We start from the raw sequence: 24,097 nt of genomic DNA, 5'->3' as shown, positions 1-24,097 counted from the left end.
GTAAAAATCAAAATTTTTTTAAATTTTTGGCCAATTTGTTTTTTGCTACCTATGTTTGGTAAAAAAAATCATAATAAGCATATTTTGATTGGTTTGCGCAAAAGTTATTGCGTTTACTAACTAAGGGAAAGATTTCTGTCATTTTTGTTTTTTTTTTTTTAACGAGTAATGGCGGCGATCTGCGATTTTTTTTGCGGGACTGCGACATTGCGGCGGACAGATCTGACCCTTGACTGACATTTTTGACACTTTTGGGGGTACCAGTGACATTACTACAGTAATCAGTGCTATACATATGCACTGTTACTGTAAAAATGACACTGGCAGGAAAGGGGTTAATTTTATTGGAGAGGGAGGGGTTAATGTATGCCTGGTGCTTACTAACGTGTGTGGGGGGAGGTGACTGAGTGACACAGGGACAGATCGGATGTTCAGCTATGCTGAACCCTGCAATCTGACCCTGCCTGTCACTTAGGAGATCCGCCCGCTCTGTTTACACAAGCGGGCAGATCTCCACACTCGATTCCCCGACGATTTGGGAAGAGCAGCGGCGATCGCCGCCGCTCCTCCCCTGGCCCGACTCCCGCTGTGACTGAATACAGCGGGAGCGAGCCACCAGCGGCGCCGCCCACAAGGGGAACGAGCCACTTTGCCGCAGTAGAGCTCGAGTGAGCGGTCGGCAAGTGGTTAAAGTTCATGTGCGTGTAAAGGCAGGCGTCCCAATATTTTAGGCAATATAGTGTGTATATTCAGTATATAAAATGAAACATTAAAGAACTTTAGGCTGAACTCCAGGCAAATGTAAAAATAAAAAAAAAGACTGCAGCTCCGTATTTATTATATGTGTTCTCTAATAGCAAGCAATGTTAGTATCTGAGTATGACTTGGTAATAGCATCTCACAGTTATACCTGGATAATTACAAATACAAATCCTTTGGCAGGTAAAACAGTTCCCAGATATGTTTTTAATTTGCATATTTGACTGTTCGCCTGGAGTTCAGCCTAAAAAATAAATAAATCAATAAATAAAAATGACCAGCTTTCCTTTTACTGATTATATTCCATTCTTCATCCCTCACTGCCCATTTTGTCTTGCACAAAAAACTTGTACTGTAGTTACTACTGTTATTCATATGTAACATATTTTTTTCCCTTTCAGAATATAAACGGTCATCTCCAAAAAGTAAGTAACCACTTAGTGATATCACACTCACACTGTTTCATTTACATTGTCCCTTCTATTTCTCTATGTGGATGATGGCACTGTAATTATTTTAATTAACCACTTTACCCCCAGCCCTATTTCGGACACTTTTTGTTCACAAGTTAAAACCAGTATTTTTTCCTAGAAAACTACTTAGAACCTCCAAACATTATATATATTTTTTTAGCAAAGACTCTGGAGAATAAAATGTCGGTCATTGCAAAATTTTTTGTCACGCGGTATTTGCGCAGCGGTCTTTAAAACGCCATTTTTTTGGAAAAAATTTGAAAAATCACATTTCACTGCATTTAAAAAATACTAAACAGTAAAGTTAGCCCATTTTTTTGTATATTGTGAAAGATGATGTCACGCCGAGTAAATAGATACCAAACATGTTACGTTTTAAAATTGCGCCCCCCCGTGGGATGGCGACAAACTACGGTCAATAGAGATCTCAATCTGCGACGCTTTAAATTTATTTAACGGTTACCAGTTTAGAGTGTAGCTCTTTTTTTTAAATTATTGCCTGCGCTCAGGCGATCGCGGCGATACCTCACATGTGTGGTTTGAACAGCGATTTCATTTGCGGCTCGACTTGCGTATACGTTTTTTTTTGTGTGCGAGCTAACGGTGACGGGGGCGGCTAAATTTTTTTTTTTTTTCCTATTTATTTTTTCTTTTTTTTTAACTTTATTACAGGTTTTTTTAAAAAAAAAAAAATCTGATCACTTTTATTGCTGTCACAAGCAATGTAAACATCCCTTGTGACACCAATATGTAGTGACAAGTACACTTTATGGAGGGATCGAGGGTCTAAAAGACCCTAGACCCCTCCACTACACTTCCCTCTATGCAAAACTCCGAAAACGGCATTTTTGCATACAGCCGTTTTTTAAATCTGCCACCTTTTGCAGCACAGTAACCCGGATGTGACGTCATGGACGCCGCCTCCGGGTTACGTCATCGGAGACCCGATCGATGCCGTTTCCGGCATTCATCGGGACTCCATCCAGCCGGCGGACGCGCCGGCTGGGTGCTCGGGGCTCCCCCTCCCGCCCCCCGGGTAACGATCGAGCGGCTCCCGAGCCGCATCGATCGTTACCGACGGAAAGCCGACCGTCGGCTTCAAACAACGGTACCGGGATGATGCCTCTAGTTAGAGGCATCATCCCGGTATAACCACTCAAAGTCAGCCGACGTAGATCTACGTGGCTGGTCGTTAAGTGGTTAAAAAAAAAAACAATGTCATTTGTCCTAATTGATATACAGCTGTCACATGACCCAGCCCTTTCCTGGCCTGTCTGCAGGGAAACATGAGCAGGAGGAGCTTCTAGTCCTCTGCTGGTCACATGCTCAAAATAAAAAAATAGCCTTTGGGATACAGGGTAGAAAATTTGTTTTTTAGATCAATAAGCTGTTTTAAATTGCCATACAAATATATATTTGAAATTAAATCTTTATTGTTTTTTGGCAATAAGATGGTGTGGGCGAACTTCTGCTAGTCACTGGCTCCAGCCTGTGTCTTTGAATAACAGGGCTTGTAATTTGTCAAAGTGGTGGACACAGGCATACTTCATAATATTACTTAATCTTTTTACACCACTTTGACAAATTACAAAGACTTTTAAAAGGTCTGCACATTGCGTGAAACCCTTCTGGTTCTTCAGGACCATGATGTCCATCCACATATGTTGAATAACACTTTGCTGTGATGGCTTAACCGGTTACCGACCGCCGCAAGTACATATACTGCGGCGGTCAGCCCCGGCCAGGCAAAGTGACGTACCGGTACGTCACTAGCCTGTCACTGACTTGTGAGCCAATAGCGGGCGAACGCGCACCCGCTGAGGCGCGCGCCCGCCCCGGCTCGTTCACTAACAAGTCAGTGCGTGTAACCGGCGGACCCGATGTCCGCCAGTCACTCGCGGTCGTTCGCCGGGAAGGGAGAAAGGCAGGCGGCTAACGTAAACAAAGCCGCCTGTCATTCTCCCCTGTGTAAAAATGGAGATCAGACTGTTCTACTATGTAGGACCGTTGATCTCTGTTTTTACAGTAGTAGCCATGTCCCATCACAGTTAGAAGCACGCCCCCTAGGACACACTTAACCCCTCCCTCTCCAATACAGTTAACCCCCTCCCTGCCAGTGTCATTTTTGCAGTGACAGTGCATATGTATAGCGCTGATTACTGCAGTAATGTAACCCCAAAAGTGTCAAAAATGTCAGTCAAGGGTCCGATCTGTCTGCCGCAATGTCGCAGTCCCGCAAAAAAAATCGCAGATCGCCGCCATTACTCGTTAAAAAAAAACACCAAAAATGACAAAAGTCTTTCCCTTTGCTAGTAAACGCAATAACTTTTGAGCTAACAAATCAAAATACGCTTTTTGTGATTTTTTTTTTACCAAACATATGTAGCATAAAACAAATTGGCCGAAAATGTTAAAAAATTTAGATTTTTACATTTTTTTGGGGGGAATTTCATATAAAAAATGTGAAAAATATTGTTATTTTTGCAAAATTGACGCTGTTTTTTTGTTTATAGCGCATGATCAAAAAATCACACAGGTGATCAAATACCACCAAAAGAAAGCTCTGTTTGTGGGAAAAAAAGGACGTCAAATTCGTTTAGGTACAGCGTCGCACGACCGCGCAATTGTCCGTTAAAGTCATGCAGTAAAAAATCGCAAAAAAAACCCTGGTCAGGAAGGGGGTAAAATCTTCCGGGGGTTAAGTTCATAAAATGAAAAAAAAAAAAAAAAAACAGTGAGTAAATTATAGGAATATCTCCATCAGTGCGGCTGGTGAATAAAATTTTTTTTTGGGGGGGGGGGGGGGGCGTCAAAAACAACAACCCCCACCCGTGGCAGTCCAAGTTTATATTGTGTGTTGGAAATATCTTTGAAACGTCAGTTTAGGAGTGCTAAGGCGAGATCAGTATAAATGGGGTGGCTGAAGAGTTTAGTTGCGTGTCAAATATTTTAGTCCAGAAGGCCTGCAATCTGCTCTACCACCCCCTCCCTCCTTCCTCCCCCCTCCCGGGACAGATGGCTTCCCAGAGCGCCGCTGTGTGTCTCGTCGGCCATATGTCCCTTCCCTCTTCCTGACCAATGGCCAGTAAAATCACGTCTCTTTTTAGCCACTCAGGTAAGGGGTCTCACGACCCGCTTCCTAATTGGCTGGGAGGAGAGCCAGTATGATAATAGCGAATATTCATTCGCTATTGTCATACAACTGGGTGGTGCTCTGCGCCCCAAGCCCACCCTTTTCTAAAGCCTATTAGAGCCTCTGGCTCCAATCACATGCTTCTAGAAAAAAAAATTACCCTATTGGAATCCATGCGTCCGGCACCCTGCATGTAGATTAGGGGGCTGGATGCATGGATGGGGGGGTGGCGCCCTGAGCCCTCAATGGACGGGCCGCCCCTGATCTCCATTAGCCCTAACATAGAGGATACTCCTGAATAAATACCTGTAGAGATTTGAGCTGTAACAATTAACATGTTAGGGCCCAAGCCCCATCAGTGAAAACACCAATTGCATGTCTGCCCTCAAATAGCCAGGCATAAACAGAACACTCCGCTGGAAAGACTGAATCCAAAGGTAGAACTTAGGATACCACGAGGAATATCCCAGAGGGTAGTGAATAGAACACTGAACTGTCAGCTAGCAGAGGAGAAGATACCTTAGATACTTCAAATGGTGTAATAAGTTGTTACATGGAATTGACACCTCATGTGCTAGGCCTGGTGTAGATTGATAAATGGTGGAGGGATGACATATAGGTTGAGATACCCGCTTGCTAGATGTAGGATATGACTGTCCAACTTAGAGCCTTTGATGCCATTGTTACACCATCTATGGCAGTCTTTTTTTTAACTGGGGTGTCCAAGGCTCCCTGGGGTGCCTTGAGTTTTCTTCAGGGATACCTTGGCAAAATACCTAAAAATTGCCCAAAAAATGTATACAAGCCAGCAAGTGGATGAAGGCTGCCTTTTAGTTACACTAAGTTATAGGTTTTCATTGTGCACCATTACAACCTTCTAGTGGCCGGGCATCCTAACGACCAATGGTCGTTGACCAACGGTCATTAGTTGATAAGGAGGATGTCAGCCGCCTGCAATAGCAATAGCATCCTTGTTTGACTCCCCCCTGCTCCTCTCCATCATGATGGAGAAAAACTGAGGGAGAAGAGAAAAATAGTCAATACTAGTCAACCTTTTTTCAGTCAGAACACACTTTAAAAATGATGGACAGTCTCAAGGAACCCCATTGTAAAATGTAAAAACTATTCAAATAGTTTTACATATTGCAGCAATATCCACAAGTCCAGGTAGGACATCCAATGTTACAGGTGATTTATTCTTCCAAAGAAAATACACGTTTGCAAACTGTTACTGTTTATTTGAATAGTTTTTACATTTTACAATGGGGTTCCTTGAGACTGTCCATCATTTTTAAAGTGTGTTTTGACTGAAAAAAGGTTGAGAAACACTGATCGAAGGTATCCTTCTCTGCTAGTTGACTGTTCAATGTTCTCCTCTCTCCCTTCTATTATACTCTTTGTGGTATCCAAAGATCCAGGCAAAAACAGAACACTCTGCAAAAAGACTAAACACAAAGGTATAGCATGGAGGCATGATGGTTGGGTTGAGATACCTGCTAGCTGAACATAGAATGAGGCTGTTCATGTAACAGCCTACAAGGCCACTGTTACACCATCTAAGGTGTCTTCTCTTCTGCTGGTTGATGGTTCAGTGTTCAATGCGCCCTCCTCTGGAATACACTTGGTGGTATCCAAATGGCCAGGCATAAACAGAACACCTTTGTGTTCAATCTTTCAGCAGAGTGTTCTGTTTATGCTTGGCTGATTGGAGGTAGACAAGCATTTGGTGTTATAACAAAATACTACTCATGGCCAAAAGTCCTCCCAGTAATATCTCAAATCTGGTGGAGGTATTCCCATCCGGTGAGGACTGTGCGGAAGCTGGGAACAGCGTGGCAAGGGCCGACATACAAGCAGAGGAGACACGCTCCCTATATTTAAGCTCTGGTCCTTCCTAAGTTTGATATGAGACATGGAGTGACTACCCTCACTACTATGTCACTATACATTGCCTTTTTTGAGCTTCCCAAAACGCACAGTCCTCCTCGTTAAAGAATTCTCTATGGAAATTGAGATATGTGCCTGATTACTATATGTACAGACAAAAGAAATGATATGCTCCAGATGAAGCTTTTTTGTCTAAGAAAGCGAAACATGTCGAGCAAAGGTCATATATTACATGGTGAATGTTAACTTATACTTTCAGTCGACCCCGCTGACCGGCACCATACTGCTTGGGTGTCCGTCGGCGGTTCTTCTGATATTAAGCAATACGTTTCCAAGGATTATATGACTACTAATGATCTTGTACTTTGAACTGTATGTAAATCGACTTTTATAAGTTCTATGCACTGAGATATTGTACAACATAGACCATTGTTGTGTGGTCTCACTGTGTCCTTAATACACAATTATTTGCCTGTATTTTTCTATGATTTTAAAATATTTAGTTTTGTGTTGAATAAAAGAAATCTTTTTAACAAAACTCTTGTGCCCGAAATCTCTGTTTCCCAATCCTTCCAAATGTAATTGATCAATTGAGGATAGGGGCACACCCTAAATTGGATACGTCATGGCCAAGATGGCTGCTATCTGTGGACACATGACTTGTAAAATAATTCAAATCTGTAAAGGAATTTTTTCCGGCGTATCCCCTATAATATAACCAATGGTGCTATTCTCAGTATTTACTCACTGTATTTTTGTAGCGTGTTTTCAGACATGTATGAACGTAAAATCAAAAATTGTGCAAAAAGGTAAATCAGCGCAATTAAATATAAAGTGGTATAGTGTTAAGACCCAATAATTTCGGACACATAAAGAAAATACAGCAGCTATATAGAACCTCCTTCACTAACGGGAGAAATGAACTACAGACAAATATGTATGCAGCGCTATATAAAATCAAATAAAGTGACAATGTGCATCATATAAATCAATAAACTTGCTTACAGTGCAATATATATTCCTCTTAGGTGCAATATATAATGTCCATAAAGTGCATTCAAAATAAAGTGCATAAGAGTCCACTAAAATATAAATATAACCGTGGTTTAAAATTCAATAAAGTGCTTGAAAGATTTTTCCATATAAAAGTGCAAGTGACACCACCACCGTTTAGCCACCAGATGGCCTCTCACCTCACTGAAGCATTAAACCAGCATTGAATCCTCAATAAAAAAATGCCACTTCCTGGATCGATCTCTCACCATCCCATGGACATGATATGTGAATAAAGATAATGAGGCATCTAAGTGTACACTGCTATTATCCTTTAATTGATTCACATTCAAAGTAGAATTGCACTCACATGAATCGGCACAATGGGCTTGTGCGGACCGTACACGCCAAAAACAGTAGCTGTCGGGAGCCGTGCTGGTGGGTGGCCGCTCGTCCGTCCAGGTCTCCGTCCCCTAGGGGACGGCACAGTGGTTTAGTGGTTAGCACTTTCACCTAGCAGCAAGAGGGTCGCAGGTTCAAATCCCAACCACGACACTACCTGCCTGGAGTTTGCATGTTCTCCCTGTGCCTGTGTGGGTCCTACTCTGGCTTCCTCCCACACTCCAAAGACATGCTGGTAGGTTAATTGGATTGAAAAAAAAAAAAATGGCCCAACTATGTATGTATGTATGAATGTGAGTTAGGGACCTTGGATTGTACGCTCCTTGAAGGCAGGGACTGATGTGAATGTGTGAATGTATAAATGTATATGTAAAGCGCTGCGTAAATTGACAGCGCTATACAAGTACCTGAAATAAAATAAATAAAAATATTTTAGTGAACTCTTATGCACTTTACTTTGAATGCACTTTATGGACATTATATATTGCACCTAAGAGGAATATATATTGCACTGTAAGCAAGTTTATTGATTTATATGATGCACATTGTCACTTTATTTGATTTTATATAGCGCTGTATACATATTTGTCTATGTATGAACGTAAGTCATCACAACTAAGTGATATTTTTTAAATGTTCAATGTGTATGGATTAACACTGTGGTCCGGAAGCATAAGGTATAAACAAAATGCATAGACCTGTTTGATATCTTTGAAATTGGTCAACATGCTGTCAACATTCTGATTACCTAATGTTATGTAGGGTGGCAGTCATATATGATTAGGAGATCTAAATTGATTTCAAATGTGCTTATGTGTTTATTGTATTAATAAATTCTATTTTTGCATAAAAACACTGTTTTTATTTAACTTTTTTGTTACATGTTAACATTTAAACTCCTATAAATCTTTGATTACATTTTTCCATTTAGCAGACGTAGGTGATTTAAGCTTGTTATTATGCCAAAGGTAGATATGAGCAATGGGTAAGGGGGGGGGGGGGATAAATAGGTCAGTTACCAGATTAATAACAAGGCTAATCATAGACCTGGTTCTGGATGTTTGAACTGAACACATGGCTCGTGATTAGCAGATGCTGAGCGGAGAAAGCTGGTGCTGGAGACACAACAGCTGTTAAAAATGAAGCCGAGATACTGTATATGGCAGGAAACGGCACCCTGGAACACAAACACAAAGTTTAAACTCTTTCAATAGTTTGCATCAGAAAGGAAGGTGTTGTAACATGTGTTTGGAGATATACGTATGTGAAGTCAAGCCACAATACCATGGCAAGGCATGTCTCTAAAGTATGATACCTGGCTCCATTGTATTGTATTTTTCTGTGATCTTCCCCACCCATGTGCAGCTTACTTTTAGTAGTCATAAATTTAACTTTACTAGTCATAACTAGTAGTTTACTACTAGTCAATTTTACCTTGCACCTTGGCACAATGCCTGCTGGATGGATCATAGGAAGGTGGAGAAAGATGTGGTAGATCAGGCAGATGTCAGTTTTTAGAATTCTTTGTTCTATATATACAGTATATATACCGTATGTATGTGTATATATACCGTATATACTCAAGTATAAGCCGAACCGAATATAAGCTGAGGCACCTAATTTTACCACAAAAAACTGGGAAAACGTATTGGCTCGAGTAAAAGCCTAGGGAGGGAAATGCAGCTGCTACGGCGGGCATGGTACAGGAGAGGAATAAGCTGTGGGCATGGTGCAAGAGATGCAGAGGCTGTGGTCATGGCGCAGGAGATACAGGGGCTGCGGGCATGGTGCAGGAGATTCAGAGGCTGTTGGCATGGTGCAGGAGATACAGGGGCTGCAGGCATGGTGCGGGAGATGTGGGCATGGTGCAGGGGCTGCTGGCATGGTGCAGGAGATGCAGAGGCTGCGGGCATGGTGCAGGAGATACAGGGGCTGCAGGCATGGTGCAGAAAATGCAGGGCTGAGGGCATGGTGCAGAAGATGCAGGGCTGAGGGCATGGTGCAGTAGATGCAGGGCTGAGGGCATGGTGCAGAAGATGCAGGGCTGAGGGCAATGTGCAGAAGATGCAGGGCTGCGGGCATGGTGCAGGTGATGCGGGTCTGAGGGCATGGTGCAGGATATGCAGAGGGGGTCTTACTTACCCATCCCTGAGGCGCCTTAGACTTAAAAATGGCACCGACAGGCGCCACATGTTATTGTGCATGTCTGCCCGAGAATGGCCGAGTGTGTACGGGCTTTCCCGAGCGGCAGCGACGCATGCACAGTGTATATGTCGGTCGGCCGCTGCTGACGTTCGGTCAGCCCCTGCTGACCGAACGTCAGCCCCAGGGAGAACAGGTAAGTGACTCGAGTATAAGCTGAGGGGGGCTTTTTCAGCATAAAAAAATGTGCTAAAAAAGTCGGCTTAATTTATATATATATATATATATATATATATATATATATATATATATATATATATATATATATATATATATATATATATATATATATATATATATATATATAAATTATATACATTTTGTTTAAGTTATTTGCACAGTGCTGAATAGTAAAAAATGGTCTGGTCATGCAGGGGGGGAAACTTCCCAGAGCAGAAGTGGTTTTATTAACCCCACACACACCTGTGCACAGTATGCAGGCCTCCAGCAAAACCTGGACACGGGGTTGAAGGCTATGTCCCACATAAGACACTTTGGAGCCAATAAAGTGATTGTAAAGTCTTGTTTCTTTTTTCTTAAAAATAACAAACATGTTATATTTACCTTCTCTGTGCAGTTGGTTTTGCACAGGGCAGCCCGGATCCTCCTTTTCTCGGGTCCCTCGTTCCTACTCCTAGCCCCTCCCTCCTATCGAGTGCCCTCACAGCAAGCAGCTTGCTATGGAGGCACCCGAGCCGAGCTGGAGCTCCGTGTGTCCATTCAGACACAGAGCTGCCATTTGGCCCCGCCCCCTCTCTCCTGAGTTAGTCACTTACTTTAATTGACAGCCGTAGGAGCCAATGGTGCCGCGGCTGTATCTCAGCCAATCAGGAGGGAGAGTTTGAGGACAGGCGAGGGATTGTAGACATCGCTGGATAGAGAGTGGACTCAAAGTATTAGGGGTGCTGGGGTGGCTGCTACACACAGAAGGCTTTTTATCTCAATGCATAGAATGCATTAAGATAACAAACCTTCCTGACATTACAACTCCTTTAAGCTCCAGGCTCCGATTTGGGATTACAAAACGCAAAGGAAACTTGAAACACAGTTTTCTCTGCTCACAAAAAAACCCCACTCCCCTGTCTCTCACCATACTTCTCTTCTTCTCTTCTCTTCCCTTCCCTTCTTTTCCTTTCCCTTCCCTTTTCTTCTCTTCTCTTCTTCCCTTCCCTTATTTTCCCTTCCCTTCTCTTCTCTCGTCTTTCCTTCCCTTCTTTTCTCTTCCCTTCTCTTCTTTTCTCTTCTCTTCTTCCCTTCCCTTCCCTTATTTTCCCTTCCCTTCTTTTTTCTTCTCTTCTTCCCTTCCCTTATTTTCCCTTCTCTTCTCTCGTCTTTCTTTCCCTTCTCTTCCCTTCTTTTCCCTTCCCTTCCCTTCTCTTCTTCCCTTCCCTTCCCTTATTTTCCCTTCCCTTCTCGTCTCTCGTCTTTCCTTCTCTTCTCTTCCCTTACCTTCTTTTCCCTTCCCTTCCCTTCTCTTCTTCCCTTCCCTTATTTTCCCTTCCCTTCTCTCGTCTTTCTTTCCCTTCTCTTCCCTTCTTTTCCCTTCCCTTCCCTTCTCTTCTTCCCTTCCCTTCCCTTATTTTCCCTTCCCTTCTCGTCTCTCGTCTTTCCTTCTCTTCTCTTCCCTTACCTTCTTTTCCCTTCCCTTCCCTTCCCTTCTCTTCTTCCCTTCCCTTATTTTCCCTTCCCTTCTCTTCTCTCGCCTTCCCTTCTCTTCCCTTCTTTTCCCTTCCCTTCCCTTCTCTTCTCGTCTGTTCCCCCCTTACTTCCTTCATTCCTTCCTTCCCTCTCAATAGTGTGACACAATCTGTATAGCCTCATGGGAAGAGAAAAAACACAAACTACGACAAGACTGAAGTCTCTGGGAAATATAAGATTTCAGCAACTAATTCCACCCACACCTGCCCACATGAATTTACAAAATAGATGATCAGTTGAATTATCACTTAATTTTGTGGTCCAGGAAGACTTAGCTAAAGGCAATTTACCTTTTTCTTTAAATATTATGTTTTTATTTGATATTTTTTTTCATTCCATTTTAGACAAGTAATTATTAAACATTGCATTTGCATTTAGAATTGACAACTTGCAGCCACTGGGTGGTGGGATCATGAGAGTTCTTTACCCTTCAGCTGTGTAAATTTAGTATTATGCCGTGAATGTCTCTCATTTGAGAGACACGCACAAACTCACACACACCTACTGTGGAGGTCTAATAGCAATGCAAACAGCTGAATAGATTGTCTTAAGCCCCGTACGCACGATAAGAAATTCGGAAGGGAAATTTCGTCCGACGACTGATCTGTCGATTTTCGGATTGTTAGTATGGTGCATTCGACAGCCGACTCCGACTTTTCGGCTAACAAAATCCTGATGTGCAGGCTATAGAATTTTTGTCCTCCATCAACACATGTCCGATTTTCGTCTCATTAGTACAGATTTTGACGGGGAAAAATCTTATGAGCAAGACTAGGCATGCTCAGAGACGAAAGAACACATACAAAGCAATCCAACACATGACATCACTTCTGAAGTAGAATTCTGTCGTACGGGAAAATTCGTATAAAAATAACCTCTTCACTTTCCACATCAGACTAGCATGCCACAAAAAACGGACGACAGATCGTTCGATAATCTGATCCTGTGTACGGGGCTTTAAAAGGTACCAAATTGATTCCCATTTAGAGCAAGGTAGTCTACCTTTAAGGTGCTGCTGGGCTTTCTTATGAGCAAGCCCAGCTTTGTTTTTAAAACATAGAACAATAGAAGCAATCACTGTTAAATCCACCAAAACTGAGCTTTGCACCAGTGAACAGGAACCATTGGCTGAAGATCCTGCAGCACAGAGGTCAATTTACAGCAGAGGTCAATACTCACCTACCTATTGCAGGGATCGGCAGCAGGAGATCCAAGTATAATGTCTTCTTTACAGGGAGCCCTTGATTATACAATTTTATTTTAAATGTTTATTTGCAAACTTTATACATTTATAAATGTAAGTAAACATTTTATACAAGTAATGAAAGATTTTTATTTTATATTTTTTTGTATCAAAATCAGGTATAAATGTAGAATAAACAAAAATGATCAACACCATTTTATCTCCACTGTAAAATCCAAGTCTCTCAAGTCAATGCATATCACACAAACAGCCAGCCCAAAAGATGTTCCTTCATTTCCATCAAATAATGATTGATCCTTGTTTTCTGTCTCAGGGCACAAATTGGATTCCTTTATTGGGCTGATGGGCAAAAGATCATTACGTCCTGGTAAGTACTGCTATGAATTTTAAAATATCTACAGTATCTATATATATATATATATAAGTACATGTTTAGAAAGTAAACACCTAAAGAATGCAAATTTTTTTAAAAAGTTTTCTTCTAATTGCAAAATGAACGCTACATTCATTTTTGATTTAAAACTGAAACTGTTGTACACCCGTTGCTTCATGTAGACCAGGCATGTCCAACCTGCGGCCCGAGGGCCACATGCGGCCCAGGACCGCAGGCAATGCGGCCCACTGCCCCCTGAAAAGTTTTTTTTTACTGGGGAGGAAGGAAGTCGGTTTGGAGGCATGGGCACAGCAACTTCCAACTAACTGTGTTCCTTTATTATCTCTCAGAAGAAGTAAGCCTCTGTATACTGATTCCATTTCATTTGATCATCCTCTAGTTTTGTTAAATTAGTGCAGGGGGTGCGGCGGCGCGGGAAGGGCGCGGCGGCATTTTATTACTTATATACCTTAACTATAGTATATATTTTATATGCGGCCCGAGAAAATTTCTCTACACTCAATGTGGCCCAGAGAAGCCAAAAGGTTGGACACCCCTGATGTAGACCCACATAAAGCACATTTCCAGTCACTTATGAAAAAGATTGAATGCGCTGTCAGAATTTTTTTGCTGTTTGGGAAGCTTTAGGGTCCTTTTACATGAACTTTCCGCCCGGCGGACTCCGTTTTGCTCAGCTGGGATTGATCCGCCAATCCCCCCTGAGCAGGTGGATGTCAGCTTTGTCTCCGCTTCCTTTGCAGAGACAGATCTGTCAGAGCTCCGCTCTTCTCTGTGGGGGATCGGATGAAAACGGACCAATCCTATCTGATCCGATCCTCCAGACGAATGGAAAATAGGGTTTCCATCCAGGGCCGGACTGGGAATAAAAACCAGCCCTGGAAATAATTTCATACCAGCCCCATAGCATTATTATAGCGGCCCAACAGCATAGCGTCATTTTCTTGATCATAAAAGGGAAAACCATGCATTTTAAAGCACATGTGAAGCGTGTATTATATGTACATAAGACAGATATGAAATCACATAGGGTTTTATATATATATATGTATATAGATAGATACATACATACTGTACATAAGAGCAAATTCCAGTTAAAAGTGGAGCAATTATCAAGAACAGTCCACTTATTGCGATGGTGATATATTACCAGAATAAAAAATAATCAAAGTCTGCCTTTACATGAGGGTCCGCAGAGTTCCCCCTTGCACTGTAATGGTGAATCCTGCAGACTGATGTAAAGGGGAACCCCAGGAACTCTGGAAATGTGACCAGAGACCACCTTCTGCAGAAAGAAGGGGGGGGGGTTACTGATATAAGGGGGGGCCTTTATATCAGTGCCCCCTTACATTACTGTATTCACTTCCCCCTTATGTCACTGACCCCCACTCAGACTGGTCTGGTGGAGCTGTCACTGACCTCCTCTCAGGTGCACCATGCAGGGCTCAGTCAGTTGGTTCCAGCTTGTTGGCTCTGGGTTTATCCTATAGTCTTCTCTCCACAGTCCACATACATCTGACTTCTCCCCTGACCCCCATCCCGGCGGCCCTCCCACTCCTGACTCCTCTCCAGACTCCCCCTTTAGAGACTGCAGACATGATAAAAGACAAGAGATGGTCATAGGCTGTGCGGACATAGTACAGGAGATGTCAGAGTTTGCAGACATGGTACAGGAGATGTCAGAGGTTGCAGACATGGTAAAGGAGAGGTCATAGGCTGCGGACATGGTACAGGAGAGGTCATAGGCTGCGGACATGGTACAGGAGATGTCAGAGGTTGCAGACATGGTAAAGGAGAGGTCATAGGCTGAGGACATGGTACAGGAGATGTCAGAGGTTGCAGACATGGTAAAGGAGAGGTCATAGGCTGCGGACATGGTACAGGAGATGTCAGAGGCTGCGGAGTGGTCCAGTCTTACCCGCCCCTGGTGTAGAAAGGCGCGCTCCACCACCCCGACCAAGATCAGTGCCTTCCTATAAAAATGACACCGCCCAGTGCCATTACGTCACTACTGGCCTTTCCCAGCCTAGCTGCAGCCATATACTATATGGGTGCCACCAGGGCTGTTGTAAAGATTTTTGACACCCTAGGCAACCCCCCTCCCCCCAGCTAGGAAGCAGGGCCAAGAGGAGTGAGCTGGGTACGGGCCTCCTGTATGAGGCCCAGGCCCCATCAGTTCAGCAGGAGGGCCCAGGCAGTAGGAGGAATCAGATCATGGAAAAGGGGGGTGACTGGTGCGGCGGGAGGAAAATTACAGGAACCGATCCCCTGTATGGGTCTCCCTGTAGCAGCTGAAAGCTGGCTTTTCCTCCTCCCTCTCCTGCTGCTTTGGTTCTTGCAATTGCCCCCCCTCTATACTGATCACCCCCTCCTGTCCATGATCAGATTCCCCCTTTTCCCTGCTGCCCAGGCTCCCCTGTATGTGTCCCCCTTACTCGCAGCGCTGCTGGCTTCATCTTCTCTCCCTTCCACCAGTTTTCAATTGCTGCAGAGGGGGGGGAACCACAGGAGATCTGTTCTAGTAAACCACTGTTGATGACCACTTTCCGCCTGCTGTCCTTTGTGCCCCTACAGCAGCGCTGACGCTTCTCTTTTTTCTGCTGCCGGCTGCAGGGTAGGGGAGAATAGCTTCAGGATAACAAAAACAGGTCTGGTAGGCTATACAGGGCCCCTATAATTTCTAACGGCAGCCCTGGTTGTAGGTGAGGAGGGTGATATCAGTGGCAGTGCTGAGGGGGGTGGGATAAGTGGCAGTGGATGTGGTGAGGGGTGGGATCAGTGGCAGCAGTGGTAGTGAAGATGGTGGAATCAGTGGCAGCAGTGGTGATGATGCTGGTGGTGGTGAGGGGGGGAGTTGGGATCAGTGGCAGCAGTGGTGATGATGCTGGTGGTGGTGAGGGGGGAGTTGGGATCAGTGGCAGCAGTGGTGGTGAGGGTGGTGGTGGTGGTGAGGGGGGGTGGGATCAGTGGCAGCGGTGGTGGTGAGGGGGGGGTGGGATCGCTGGCAGCGGTGGTGGTGATGAGGGGGGTGGGATCGGTGGCAGCGGTGGTGGTGATGAGGGGGGTGGGATCGGTGGCAGCGGTGGTGGTGATGAGGGGGGTGGGATCAGTGGCAGCGGTGGTGGTGAGGGGGGTGGCAGCGGTGGTGGTGGTGAGGGGGGTGGGATCGGTGGCAGCAGTGGTGGTGAGGGGGGTGGGATTGGTGGTGGTGTTGAGGGGGGTGGGATTAGCGGTGGTGGTGAGGGGGGTGGGATCGTTGGCAGTGGTGGTGGTGGTGAGGGAGGTGGCAGCGGTGGTGAGGGGGGTGGGATCAGTGGCAGCGATGGTGGTAGTGATGAGGGGGGTGGGATGAGTGGCAGCAGGGGTGGTGGTGAGGGGGTGGGATCAGTTGTGGTGGTGAGGGGGGTGGGATCGGTGGCAGTGGTGGTGGTGAGGGGGGTGGGATCAGTGGCAGGGGTGGTGGTGGTGGGGGGGTTGGATCAGTGATGGTGGTGAGGGGAGTGGGATCAGTGGCAGCTATAGTGGTGAGGGGAGATTGGTGGCAGTGGTGATCGGGGGGTGCGCCCCCCCATCCTATCAGGAATAAGATAAGTGGGGGTAGTGAGACCAGCAGGGTGTAGTGGTGATGGAGGATGGGATTAATTGCACTGCTGATTACTGTACTTACTTTGTCAGTCGATTCCTCCTCAGCCTCAGTGCCTCTTCACACGTGCCTGCAGGGAAGCTTCTTCTGACGTGTGGGTCTCCCAGCAGAGAGCAGAGCTCCTCCCCCTCACTCTATTGGTCGTCAGCTACATCGGCACCTTCAGCTTCTCTCTCTGAAGCTATGGGTGGAGAGGATAGGCGGTCTGCAGTGACACTGCTCAGCCAGCAGACAACGGTGGCGGCCACTCCCCCAGTCACACACAGCAGCGGAACTTGCGGGCGGCCGTGAATGGCGGGGGCGGGCGGCCTGAACTTGCGGGCGGGCAGCCTGAACTTGCGGGCAACCTGAACTTGCGGGCGGGCGGCCGTGAATGGCGGGGGCGGGCGGCCTGAACTTGCGGGCGGGCAGCCTGAACTTGCGGGCAACCTGAACTTGCGGGCGGGCGGCCGTGAATGGCGGGCGGGCGGCCGGAACTTGCGGGTGGACGGGCCCTCTGAGTGCTGCTGCTCTCAAAGCGGCCCCAGGGCAGTCGGCCTACCGGGAAATCTCCCGGTATCCCGGTACGCCAGTCCGGCCCTGTTTCCATCTGACTGGACAGGATCGGATTTGGAGAGCAGCGGGTGTCGGCGGACATGTCACCGATGACATCCGCTGCTCCATAGAGGTACATGGAGCATCCAATCAGGTCTGCCTGAGAAAACTGAGAGGCGAACCTGATAGGAAAGCCTGTGTGAAAGGGGCCTTTCCCTCACTCCTCTACCACTAATTGGTGGTATTGGGATCAGAAATGAAGCCTCGTACACACAATCAGATTATCGGACGATCTTTCGTCCATTTTTTGTTGCATGCTAGTCTCATGTGGAAAGTGAAGAGGTTACTTTCATACGGAAATTCCCGTACAACAGAATTCAGCTTCAGAAGTGATGTCGTGTTGAATTGTTTTGTATGTGTTCTTTCTTTGCTGAGCATGCCTAGTCTTGCTCTTACGATTTTTTTTGGGCGAAAACTGTACTAACCACACGAAAATCGGACGTTGTGTTGACGTTTGATAAAAATTTTATAGCCTGCACATCCAGTTTTTGTCGTCAAAAAATTCGTAATCGTCTGTAGAAAGCACCATACTAACAATCCGAAAATTTTACTTCCGATTTTCGTATCGTGTGTACGGGCCTTGAGACTAATCAAAGGCAAACCCAATTCTGCCCAAAGCAGAATGACAACATTTGGATGGAGTTGCCTGTTAGGCTGCATTCACATGTCAGCGTATTGATCGTGGGCAGAATCGCCGCGATTCCGCCCGCGATCCGGAAATCATTGCAAATCGCGGGACGCATGTGCATTGCCTGTGATTTGCAATAGCACCCCAAACGCTGTGCGATGTTGCCGCGATTTCCGCCTGCCGAATCGCGGTAACATCGCGCAAGAAAAAATTGCGGGACGCATTACGCCCAAAAAAGTACAAGAGCTTCTTTGGAGCGTAATGGGTCCCGCGATTTTTTTTGCGTGATGTTACCGGGATTCGGCAGGCGGAAATCACGGCAACATCGCACAGCGTTTGGGGTGCTATTGCAAATCACGGGCAACGCACAGGCGTCCCGCGATTTGCAATGATTTCCGGATCGCGGGCGGAATCGCAGCGATTCTGCCCGCGATCAATACGCTGACATGTGAATGCAGCCTTAAGGAAAAAGAATAATATTATTAGTTATTTTTTTAATAGGAAGCTGTTGAAAATGTTAAAGGCAGCAAATTAATTATTTGCAATGGCAAAGAAACTCATCTGTAGACCAGCATTGTTTTTTTTTATCTCAACAAATATGGAGTTACACCTTAAGTTGACTTAAACTTTTAAGTGGTTCTGAAGCCTTAAGGTTTTTCACCTTAAAGTGGTTGTAAAGGCAAACGTTTTTTTTTTATTTTAACGCATTCTATGCATTAAGATAAAAAAACCTGTGTGCAGCAGCCCCCCTCAGCCCCTCCTAATACTTACCTGAGTTCATCTAGATCCAGCCATGGTGTTTTGGCCGTCTGGAACTACCCTCCTCCTTGGCTGAGACAGCAAAGCAGAGCCATTGGCTCCTGCTGCTGTCAATCAAAGTCAGTCAGCCAATGAGGAGAGAAAGAGGGCAGGACAGGGCCAGGCCAGGCTTTGGCTCAGTTTCTGAATAGACACAAGGAGCTGCAGCTCAGGTGCCCCCATAGTAAGCTGCTTGCTGTGGGGGAACTCAACAGGAGGGAGGGGCCAGGAGCACCAAAGAGGGACCCAAGAAGAGGAGGATCCGGGCTGCTCTGTGCAAAACCATTACACAGAGGAGGTAAGTATAACATGTTTGTTATTTTTAACTTAAAAAACAGGACTTTAGAATCATTTTAACGCATTCTAGGCATTAAGGTGAAAAAACCTTCTGTGCTGCAGCTCACCGCCCGACGCCCCCTTTTTCTTACTTGAGCCTATCAGATCCAACAATGTGCCAGAGCGCAGCAGCTTCCACTCCTGCACTCTCCTCATTGGGCAGATTGATAGCAGCAGGAGAGCTTGGCTCCCACTGCTGTCAATCAAATTCAGTGGCATGGAAGCGGGGGGCAGGGACGGGCCTGCTGTGTGTGCCAATGGATGCAGCAGCGGGGACTCAGAAACGAGGACACGCGGGTGCCCCCAGGGAAAGCGGCTTTCCCTGGAGCCCCTGATAAAGAGGAGGTGCCTGGAGCTCTGGCAGAGGACCCCAGAAGAAGTGGATCAGGGCTGGTCTGTGCAAAACCATTAGTGTTGGTTCACATTGGGGCAGCTTCAAAGTCGTCTGACATTGACGCCGCCCAGCACAGGGTGACTTCAGTGCAGATTGCAAACTACTTATTTAATAGAAGTCAATGGAAGTCACTCTGAAGTCGCCCCCAAGTAGTGCAGGAACCTTTTTTTAGGTAGGAGCAACTTCAGTTAGAATGGTTCCATTGCACTAAATGAAGCGTGACTTGTCAGGCAACTAAGTCGCCTGACAAGTGGCCCCAGTGTGAACAGAGCCTAACACAGAGCAGGTAAGTATAGGCATGTTTGTTCTTTTTATTCATTTTTTTTTAAACACAAGGCTTTAGAACCACTTTAATACTGTGTACTGCTGTCCACTGACTGTTCTTTATCATAGGATGATAAAAAACTCTGAGTAAGCCTCCGTTCACATTGGAGCGACTTTTCGTGCGATTTGACACGTCAAATCCCATGACAAGTCACATCCTATTGCCTGCAATGGCACTGTTCAAATCAGTGTAATGCCGACTTTGCTGTGCCGCGTTGATGTGAAAGAGTAGTACATGTGCTACTTTTGGCGATTTCAGGTGCAACTTGAATAGACATCTGTGAATGAAGCCGCACAGATGTCTTCAAAGTTTCACCTGAAGTCGCACTGGGATGCAGCTTTGAAATAGTGCGACTTCATCTAAAATTGCAGTCAATGTGAACAGGGGCTTAAGGTTACATGTCAGTAGCTCCAGGCTCCCTCTGGCAGCCAGCACCCAACCAGAGCTGTAGAACCTTGGCAGCATCCATGCGACCCACCACTCAAGGAGCAGCTGTCAGGCATTACCTTACTTTAATACAGATGTTATTAGCCAGTTATGTTATAGGACTGTTATATTATGTTATTATTATCAAATATAAAAAACAGGCATGGATTAATAGAGCACCCACAGATTCTCATAAACTTAAGTCTGAAATGACATCACTCAGTCAGTGTCACCTCTGATGTCATCGCTTAATGGTAAACCTGTGAATCAGGCAAAACTTTATGTTGTACCTAATAACCTCAGCAGCAGAAGAATAATGGTAATGGCTTGCTGATTTATGAGAAGAATGTGGGGGGATTCCCCTAATAAAAGTGTCTTTATCAACTGACGTCAGATCTCTTATAGCTAAACGTCAGCTATAAAATGTATCTAAGTGAAAATACGATGGATTTAAACATTGAATTTACTGCTAGATAGATTTCTTTTACATTGATTAAAACAATATCCAGGATACATAAACTATCCCTGAGCTTTGAGAGCCTTCTGTTACTCATCCACTTAGAAAAATGAAGCTTTGAAAAGTCAAATAAAAAGTATTTTATTTGATCTAAACTGGGCATCTTAGGCCCCTTTTACAATTGTGCGACTTGTCCTACGACTTGGGGTGGCAAAGTCGCATTCCAAGTCGTACACCATGATTTCCAATAAATACTGTTCATATCTGTGCAACTTCAAGTTGCAGCGACTTTAAAGTAGTCCCTGGTCTACTTTAGTCCGACTTGCTACTTGAGGTCCATAGACCTCATTGTTACACAGGCATTGCTTCAAGTCGCATCAAAGTCGCCCCTTTCACACTTGTGTGAAATGAAAGTCACGCTACTTTGACACGACTTGAAGCAATGCCTGTGTAATCTTGAGGTCTCTAGACCTCAAGTCACATTAAAGTCGGGCGAAAGTAGTGCAGGGACTACTTTGAAGTCGCTGTGACTTGAAGTCACCCAGATATGAATGGTACTCATTGGAAATCATGAGGGACGACTTGTCATACAACTTTGCAGAACCATTTCGCAGGACAAGTTGCACAAGTGTTAAAAACTTGTCAGGATTTTTTTAAAACCACTTGTCAACCTGGCTATAGTCAAAAGACGTCCTCAGTTGGCCTTGGAATACTGGTGTTATGGCTGCAGCAATATGCCATAACCCCTATTGTTTTTTTCTAACCGATTTTCTAACTAAAAAGTAGTCGGAGCAGCGCATTTGCTGCTTGATCACTTTTGGAAGTGGCGGGAGGGGGCGCCTTCACCCTCTCGCCGCTTTCTAATTGAGGATCGGGAAGCCTGAGAACTGATCTGGTGGTTGGGGCTGCTGGTAAAATATATGAGTGGAGGAAAGATGGCCTCTGCTCATCTCTATGGTCTAGGAAGATCTGAGCGACGTCATGACGTCACTTCCAGTCCCTGCCCATTGTAAACAATACCATTTTTTTAAAGCACAAGATCAATGTTTGTTTGTTTGTTTGTTATCTTTTATCAAAGCTTTGCTTTGTTTTACATTGTAGAGGAGAGATGTGGGGTCTTATTGACCCCACATCTCTCCATTTAGAGGACCTGTCACTTCTTATGTCTATCACAAGGGATGTTTACATTCCTTGTGATAGGAATAAAAGTAATCCAAAAAAAAAAAATTGTTAAAGGGAAAGTATAAAAAAAAAAATAATTTAATAAAATATTTTTTTTAAAAAATAAATTTTTGCACACAGATACCTAAACAGGGTCAAACCCACACATGTGAGGTATCGCCGTGAACTTCAGAGTGAGAGAAATAATTCTAGCACTAGACCTCCTCTGTAACTCCAAACCTGTAACCTGTAGAGATTTTAAACTGTTGCTTAACCACTTGCCTACAGTGCACTTTTACCCCCTTCCTGCCCACGCCAATTTTCAGCTTTCAGCGCTCTCACATTTTGAATGACAATTGTGCGGTCATGCTACACTGTACCCATATGAAATTTGTATCATTTTTTTCACACAAATATAGCTTTCTTACGGTGGTATTTAATCACTGCTGGGATTTTTATTTCTTACCAAAAAAAAAAGACAGAAAATTTTGAAAAAAAAAAAAGTTTTTCTTATTTTCTGTGAGTACATTTTGAAAAATGTTTTTTCTCCTTCACTGATGTGCGCTGATGAGGCAGCACTGATGGGCACTGATAGGCTGCACTGATGGGCACTGATGAGGTGGCACTTATGGACACTGATGAGGTTGCACTTATGGGCACTGATGAGGAGATACTAATATACCACACTGATAGGCGGCACTGATAGGCGGCACTGATGAGCACTGATAGGCGGCACTGATGAGGAGGTACTAATATACTGCACTGTTAGGTGGCACTGATAGGCGGCACTGATGAGCACTGATAGGTGGCACTGATGAGCACTGATAGGCAGCACTGATGGGCACTGAGAGGTGGCACTGTAAGGTGGCACTGACGGGCAGCACAGGTGGGCACTGACGGGTGGCACTGATGAGCAATGATGGGCAGCACTGATGAGCCCATAGTTCTGCCAATCAGTGCTCATCAGTGCCTAGATGAGGAGGCACTGATGGGCACTGACTGGCAGCACTATGGGCGCTGATTGTGGGCACTGATTGTGGGTACTGATGGTGGGCACTGATGATGGGCACTAATTGGTACTTTATTTCGATTTTCTGTAATCAGTGCCCTGATTACATGTCTTTGTCTTCCCTGCGAGGAGGAGCCGCTGATCTGCTCTCCTCGCCTGCCAATGTCAGAGTGTGAGGAGAGCCGAATAACGGCACTTCCTTATTTTCATGTGACCTGCTGTGATTGGACACAGCCGATCAAATGGGTAAAGAGTCATTTCATTGACTCTTTACCAAGATCGGGGTCGTGTCATGTCCTAGCAACATGGTGCGGCCACGATCGCCGCTCTGCACGCCCCCGGGGCTTCGCGAGAGAGGCAGTTCTGGTGCGCCGTCATATGATGGCGTCCCAGAACAATGGATACACCACTCCGCCGTCATTTGACGGCGGGCGGGTAAGAAGTGGTTAAGGAGATTTTTAAGTGCCATAGTTTGCCACCATTCCAAGAGGGCAATTTTTAAGTGTGACATGTTGGGTATCTATTTACTGAACGTAACATTATCTTTCATATTTTACAAACAAGTTGGGTTACATTTTGAGTTTTGTTTTCTTTTAATTCATTAAAATGTATTCTTTCCAAAAAAATGTGTTTAAAAAACCGCTGTGCAAATACCGTGCGACATAAAAAAATGCAACAATCGCCATTTTTTTCTTTAGGGTCTCTGAAAAAAAAAAAATATATAGAATGTTTGTTTGTAGCAAAAAGTGTCAGAAATTGCCCGTTTGGCAAGTGGTTAAACTTTCAAAAGGAAAAGTCTTGCCTAGGAGTAAGGACCTCCAGAGGTGTACTACTAGCTTTATAGCCTCTTCTGTGCACCTCTTTGATGACAATTTTACTTTGCTACTATGGGTTTTATTTTCCTGGTATTTAGACTAAAGCCTGGTCTGAGATAAACACCAAGCAACCATTCATGTCCAATTAGATAGTCCCTATTTGACTGCTTAGGCACCCTTAGGCCTCCCACAGGTGACCAGAGGGTGGTAAAAACAGAATAGTAAGATGTCGATAGTAAGTTAGTAAGATAGTGTGTGGATGATTTACTAAAAGCAAATACACTGTGAACTGCAAAATGCCGTTTCTCTCTGCAAGAGCAATTGCTCCAGAGCTTAGTAAGCCTCCATACACACCGGAGCGTATTGTTT

The 24,097-nt window shown here is 44.9% G+C and overlaps 1 protein-coding gene across 2 annotated transcripts in view; it reads left to right on the top strand.

Annotated features, from left to right (window-relative positions):
* Positions 1 to 24,097, top strand: part of LOC309556348 (protachykinin-1-like) — a 50,338-nt gene that overhangs the window by 14,529 nt on the left and 11,712 nt on the right. Inside the window, exons 3-4 of one of the 2 annotated variants that reach the window (XM_082258802.1) lie at positions 1,161 to 1,184; positions 13,065 to 13,118. In XM_082258802.1, the coding sequence (XP_082114928.1) occupies positions 1,161 to 1,184; positions 13,065 to 13,118 (78 nt within the window). The remainder of the gene's footprint in view (positions 1 to 1,160; positions 1,185 to 13,064; positions 13,119 to 24,097) is intronic. The other variant, XM_082258803.1, reaches the window with a different exon arrangement.

This window comes from Pelophylax lessonae, assembly GCF_965119305.1.
Source record: "Pelophylax lessonae genome assembly, chromosome: 5".
In the NCBI taxonomy this organism is placed as follows: domain Eukaryota; kingdom Metazoa; phylum Chordata; class Amphibia; order Anura; family Ranidae; genus Pelophylax; species Pelophylax lessonae.
The sequence above is the reverse complement of the archived record's forward strand: the minus strand, read 5'-3'. Positions and strand labels throughout refer to the sequence as shown.